The 6,689-nt window shown below is 38.6% G+C and overlaps 1 protein-coding gene across 2 annotated transcripts; it reads left to right on the top strand.

Moving 5' to 3' along the window:
- Positions 1-6,485, top strand: LOC142607509 (putative protein phosphatase 2C 33). Of its 2 annotated transcripts, XM_075779033.1 has the most exons (6): positions 124-1,192; positions 2,092-2,481; positions 2,580-2,697; positions 5,289-5,512; positions 5,628-6,110; positions 6,232-6,485. In XM_075779033.1, the coding sequence occupies exons 1-5, from the start codon at positions 938-940 to the stop codon at positions 6,093-6,095; spliced, it is 1,455 nt and encodes a 484-aa protein (XP_075635148.1). In that variant the 5' UTR covers positions 124-937; the 3' UTR covers positions 6,096-6,110; positions 6,232-6,485. The 2 variants fall into 2 exon arrangements, with proteins under 2 accessions (XP_075635147.1, XP_075635148.1); XM_075779032.1 differs by having other exon boundaries at positions 1-1,192; positions 5,628-6,485.
- The last annotated feature ends 204 nt before the right edge of the window (positions 6,486-6,689 follow it).

A 6,689-nucleotide genomic window follows, 5' to 3' on the forward strand; every position in this document is an offset into this window, starting at 1 on the left:
GTGAAATTCTCTGTTTACCCATTTGTTGTGTTGTGGTAACGTTCATGAAAGCACTCCTTTTGCGCCAACCTGTTAACTCAACTGCTCTCTCTCTCTCTCTCTCTCTTTCTCTCTCTCTCTCTCTCTTCATTTTGTTGGCATCCTCTGTGCCAAGCCAAACACTCCTTTGGTTTGTGCCTATTCTGATACGATTTTCCTTTTATCTCGCTTCTTTATAAAGCTTGATCTGATAATCAAAATCACTCCTTCAAGTGTCCTGCTTTCATTTCGGACAAAATTTGTGGGATTGTATTAGATATTGAGCAAGTTTTCTATTTTTTGTGAGATTTGGTGGTTTGTGATTGCTTTTCTTTTTTTGTCAGGTAAGAGTTGTTATTGCTAGTTAGATATTGAGAGAGAGAGAGTTGTTTCTGGATATAGATCTTTCTATATAGATTTGTTGTTCTTTGTGCTGCATGACATTTTTTTTTTTTTTTTTTTAAAGAAGGCCTTTTAGCATATTTGTGATTAAAATATAGCTTAAAAGGTTTTGGAGTCCTCCTTTCTCATTGGTGCTTTTATCCCAATTCGGTTACAAAAAGTTACCTTTTCTTTGCTGGTGGGCGGTGTAAATTGAGAATTGAATTCTGGTTTTTCTTCTTGCTGAATTCTGTTTTTTCAGAATTTGGGTTCACATTTGAGGAGTTGTTTGGGCTGTGAGTTGAAAAGGGTCTGTGCCAATTTGGTGATAGATTGGGATTTTAATGGAAAAATTGGATATTTAGGGTGTGAATCCTTTAGATTTGGTAAAGGAGTGTGTGATTTCAAGAGGGTGAGGCTGTGGAGAAAAAAGAAGAAGTTTACAAAGGGTTTTCTGACGGATCCATCAATTGAGAATAGGGGGTCTTATTGGCTGGCTCCTCTGGAGTGCATACTAAACATTGTCAGGGCCCTCAGAATGGGGTCCTGCTTGTCTGCAGAAAGCAGGAGCCCTCTCCCTGGTTCACCCTTGTCCCCTGCAGTGGGGGTCAGGAAGAGAAAGAGCTCGAAAAAACGGTTCGGCTCACGGAATTCTTCATTCGAGTACCGGAGGGATGAACCTCTGCATAGGATTCCGGGGAGGATGTTCTTGAATGGGTCTAGTGAAGTGGCATCTATGTTTACCCAACAAGGCAAGAAAGGGACCAATCAAGATGCCATGATTGTTTGGGAGGTGAGCTCTTTCTCATCATCACCTGCTCAGCAGATTATTTCTGGTCAAATTTTTGGTTGTTTAGTTAGATTTAGATTTATTTATGTTGATCCTTGAGTATCATGGCAAGCAAACTATTAAAATAAAGTTATTTCTTTCTTGAATAAAAGAATATGCTCTTTTTGCAATTGCTTGTCTAGCCAATCGAATAGTAGTATAATGACCTGTAGCTTTGATGGGTATTTAACTTATATATTAATTATATATCAAGATTTCGTCTTCCACTGCAATTCTGATCTTATCCTCATATTTACCTCATGTACAGTGATGCATTCAGATAGAGGAAATTCTACTTTAGAGTACAAGAAAAAGCAGCGAGTTTGAATTAATTGCTTGCAGCTTCTCTATATTTTTGTTTTCAGGAAATTGTCTACTTTCAGTTGCCTCACCAAACCACACTTCTATGGTGGCAAATTGAACTTTACCTTCTTTTGTTGTCAGTTCACTCTTGTCATCACTAGTCAGTTTGTATGAGGAACAAAAGAATTGGCTCACCTTCATATCATGTAATTCAAAGATCCCATAAACAAGCTACTCTGCCCATTTCTTACGTGTGTTTGACATTTTAGGTGGCCCCAATTAGTTGGTATTAAGGCTTGGTTGAGTTAAATGTATGAAGTTTTCCACAAATGTCAGAACTGAGACTGCTCCATCATGATTGTGCTCATAGTATTACTTCCATACCAGCTCCTTGTTTATTTTCCTTTGTATGTCTATATCTTCTTATTATCAGAATATTCTTTAGAACCATCTATGTTATATGATGTTAACATTCTTGCATTTGTATCCTTAATAGTAGCAGTAGCAATATCTCAGTTTGCTTGCTTATAAGATTTTGTTTTTTAAACTGTGGGTTCCAGAACTTTGGTTCCAGAACAGACACAATTTTCTGTGGTGTTTTTGATGGCCATGGTCCCTATGGTCACATGGTTGCAAAGAGAGTGAGAGATTCTCTTCCTCTGAAACTGAGTGCCCATTGGGAAGTGAACATAACCAGTGAGGATGTTCTCAAAGAGATCAGCCTTAATACTGCTGGAAGCATGAATTCGGAAGATACTCCCTTCATATCTGTTGATGATGAATCCAGGGTCTCCATTGATCTTGAGGAAGCAGATAAGCATCCTGAGATCTTTCAGACTCTGAAAGAGTCATTTCTGAAGGCTTTTAGAGTCATGGACAGGGAACTGAGAGTGCATCCAAGCATTAATTGCTTCTGTAGTGGGACAACGGCAGTAACTCTGGTTAAACAGGTTTTTGTCTTCAACCATTAGAAACTTGTTTCCAATATGATGTTAGTATATTTTGATATTCTCTTCATGCTCATTAATAGCAATGGCTGCATTTTTAGGGTCGGGATCTTATCATTGGAAACGTTGGGGATTCTAGAGCGGTATTGGGTACAAGAGAAAATGATGATTCTTTAATTGCAGTTCAGTTGACTGTGGATCTTAAACCAAATCTTCCAGGTCTCTCTCTCTCTCTCAATTAAGTTCTTTCCTACTACTACCTTTTAATCTACACATGTACATGACCTTGTTCTGTGTGATACTACCCTTGAATCATTAACACACACACACAGAATGTGCCTTTTTTAGACTTACATCTAAATTTTAGTTTGATCTATGGTTTCATTTCGGGTACTCCTAGTTAGTTTTGTAATCTTGAGCTATCCTGATTGCAAAAGCCATGCTTGGACCTAGGACCTTCATGTGTGTGTGTGTGTATATATATATATTGTAGAGGGGAAGCTTCTTGGGGGGGAAGGGGGGGGGGGGGTTGTGGTTAGGGTTTTGTTGGATTGGGGGGGAGTGGGGGTAGGGTAAGAGAACATTGGATGTGCCATCATTAGTTTCATCATTTGCAAAAGCTATCCTAACTATTTATGCTAGGAAGGGTGCATCTTGAGACTTAAGAATGAGATAAATGTCTCATATGGTAGTCCTGTCATTTAGAAGAAACATGCTAAAGAACTTGTCAGCTTTTAATTCCTAAAATTTGTTTCTATTTTAACAATTAATTCTTAAATGATGGTCTAGCATTATATGCATGCTTGGCACAATTGTTAAGAACAATAAATTTTTGAACTATTAGGACTGTCAATACATGAAGCAGAGTAGTGGGCAATTTAGAACGCACTAGAAATTGTTGAGGCACATGTTAGATTGCAATGGTCGAATCTATAAAATAGCTGGAGAAAATCTAACATTACCATGATGGGTAATGACTACAGGAGCAAGCATACAATCCACTAGGACTCCACTGATGATTCTATAATGGAACTAATGTATAGAATATTATATTATGAGTCAGGCAGAAATGGTTTTAAAGTTCACTGTTGTAACTGATGGGGAAAAAACCTAAAAGCCCATTAATTTGCAGGATCCATTAATCTAAGAGTCGGCTCTTCCGCTGAAATATTTAGGTCTCCCATTGGGTGCTTCTTTTAAAGATAAGATGATTTGGAATCCTATTTTGGAGAAGATGGAGCGAAGGCTAGCTGGTTAGAAGGGGTTGTATTTATCTAAGAGGGGTAAGGTTACCCTTATTAAGTGTACTCTCTCTAGCCTACCTATGTATTTCCTTTCTCTTTTCCCTATCCCAGACAAGGTGGCTAAGAGGATGGAGAAATTACAAAGGGATTTCCTTTGAACTGGTATGGGGGACGAGCATAAAATTCACTTAGTAAATTGGTTTAAGATATGTAGGCCAGTGAAGAATGGAGGGATAGGCATTAGGTGTTTGAGAAGGTTTAACTCTGCCTTATTAGCCAAATGGTTGTGGCGCTATGGTTTGGAGAATGATGCCCTTTGGAGAAGGGTCATTGAGGCGAAGTATGGGAATGAGTGGGGTGGTTGGTGCACAAAATCTGTGTCTGGGGCATATGGTGTTTGTTTGTGGAAGTTCATTTGGAATGGTTGGGGGAATTTTTCCAACTTCATTCGGTATGAAGTGGGTGATGGAACCCGTGTGAAGTTTTGGGATGATGTGTGGTGTAGGGATCGTCCTCTTAAGGAGGCGTTTCTAGATTTATATAATATTAGTAGGACAAGGGATGCTTCGGTCTCTGAGGTTATGTGCTTTATAAATGGGAGAGTTTCTTTGGATATTCAGTTTCGTCGTTTAGTGAATGACCAAGAGTCACAATCTTTGGATTCGTTTATGGTTTTGATCTACTCCACAAAGGTGCGGGGTGTTGCTTCTAACATTCTTTGTTGGATGCCAGCCAGTAGTCGAGGTTTTAAGGTGAGTGGATATTACCATTCTTTTTCCCCTTCTATTGGCATTTCTTTCCCTTGGAAGATGGTGTGGCAATCGAAGGTTCCTTCTTAGGTAGCTTTTTTCTCTTGGACTGCGGCTTTAGGCAAGATTTTAACTATAGACAACCTTCAGAAGAGGCATTTTGTTGTCCTTGAGTGGTGTTTTTTGTGCAAAAGGTGTGGGGAATCTGTAGATCATCTCCTCTTTCACTGTCCCATAGCCTTTGAGATGTGGAGTATGATCTTTAGCTTGTTTGGTATGTGTTGGGTGATGCTTCAAAGGGTAGTGGATTTGTTGGATTGTTGGACATGCAAATTCAGGCGTCATCGTAATATAGTTATTTGGAGGCTTGTGCTGCACTGTTTGATGTGGTGTATTTGGCGGGAACGGAATTCTAGAAGTTTTGAGGGTCGTGAACGGTCCATGATTGAGCTTAAGTCTTTCTTCTTTTTTACTTTTCTCGAATGGTGTCTTGTTTTACTATATTTTTCCTATATTTCCCTTCCTGTGTTGCTAGATCATTGTAATTTGGTTTCTTGATGTTTTTGCCTTTTTGTACATTTCTTATGTATTGGGCTGTGTGTTTTTAATAAAATTTCTTTGTTATTTATCAAAAAAAAAAAAAAAAATTTGTTTTCATTTACCTTAAACATTGAACAGGAAATAGAAAGGGAAGATTTTAGTGATCAATTTTATTCTTGCTTGGTCGCTTCTTTTCACCATCAATTTGGTTTATCCTCTTTCTCCTTGTCATCAATGTCTTGCTTAAGTCTTTTTCTTTGTTTATGTCCCCTTACAGCGGAAGCGGAGAGAATCCGAAAGTGTAAAGGGCGTGTTTTTGCTCTCCAGGATGAACCTGAGGTTGCTCGTGTCTGGCTGCCAAATAATGACTCCCCTGGCCTTGCCATGGCACGTGCTTTTGGAGATTTCTGCCTAAAAGATTATGGTCTGATCTCTGTGCCAGATATATCCTATTGGCGTATCACTGAGAAGGACGAATTTATTGTCTTAGCTACGGATGGGGTAAGAGAGCCAAGTATAGGTCTTTTGTCCTCTGTTTCAATAATTGGATTTCTGTTTTGCCTGCCTATACTATTTCTTTTAACTTTCAAGTAAGACTAATGTGACTTTTCCACAGATTTGGGATGTGCTATCAAACAAAGAAGTGGTAGACATTGTAGCATCAGCCCCAGCACATGCCTCTGCGGCTAGGTACTTGGTTGAGTCAGCGGTTCGTGCTTGGAGATGCAAATATCCAACTTCCAAAATTGATGACTGTGCTGTAGTTTGCCTCTTCCTTGACACAAACAGCGCATGTACTGCTTCCAATAGCAAGTTAAACGATCAGCTCACTTCAGCGGACCAGGTTGAGTCTTGCAGTGAGAAAGAAGATCCCTCTGGTCCAGCCGCTTTGGACCGTTCAGGAACTGTCCGAAATGGTAATGAGATTCTGCAAGAAGGAAGCAGTGAAGATGCCTCAAGGGAGGAGGAAATGCATACAGATGTGGAAAAAGACTGGTCTGCTCTAGAAGGAGTGTCTCGTGTGAACACATTGTTGAATTTGCCTAGGTTTGTGCCAGGAAAAGAAGATAAAGCACGGAAATGATGGAAAGGAAGGAAGGTTAGCTTTGTCTTTGAAATCCATAATTCAATTTGTTTTATATTTCTTTTTCCTTGTTTCTGTTTAGTGTTTTTTTTTTTTTTTAATTATTATTTTTTTTATAAATTTTAATATTCTACAGAAAGGGAAAAAGATTTAATAGGGACATCAATGTTAAATTTGAACCGGAGAGGTGGACCCGGCTATATTAAGGTGTCTGGGAAATAGTCCTTTCTCTCTCTAGTGTGGGTAGAATTGGAATTTTTGTAAAATCCAACTCTCCGTCAATTTTCGCTTAATTTCAATTTTTAATTTTAAAAATTCCTTGTGTGATTTGTTGGCAATTGTCATGTTGATAATAATTTTGTGATAATGAAGCCTCCTATTATAGTGCTACTTGAATGGTATTGTGTTTGAATTTCTTTTCTTGTCATGTTCGGATATGGACTGAAATTATATTATAGCGCGTGCTTATGCCGGAAAAGTATCTTTTCTTTCTTCGTTGTGGTTCAAATTATTTCACCAGTGAAAATGGAATAATATGGATCCTTTTAGTAGCTACTACTTGTGTTTGCCACTTTGAGATAGAAAACAGATATT

This window comes from Castanea sativa, chromosome 8 (genome assembly GCF_040712315.1).
Source record: "Castanea sativa cultivar Marrone di Chiusa Pesio chromosome 8, ASM4071231v1".
In the NCBI taxonomy this organism is placed as follows: Eukaryota; Viridiplantae; Streptophyta; class Magnoliopsida; order Fagales; family Fagaceae; genus Castanea; species Castanea sativa.

Bases quoted from the DNA above. Each gene is read 5' to 3' on its own strand.
- LOC142607509 (XM_075779032.1), top strand. From the start codon at position 938: ATGGGGTCCTGCTTGTCTGCAGAAAGCAGGAGCCCTCTCCCTGGTTCA. The intron at 1,193-2,091 runs GTGAGCTCTTTC...TGTGGGTTCCAG, and splicing joins ATGCCATGATTGTTTGGGAG to AACTTTGGTTCCAGAACAGA. The intron at 2,482-2,579 runs GTTTTTGTCTTC...CTGCATTTTTAG, and splicing joins CAGTAACTCTGGTTAAACAG to GGTCGGGATCTTATCATTGG.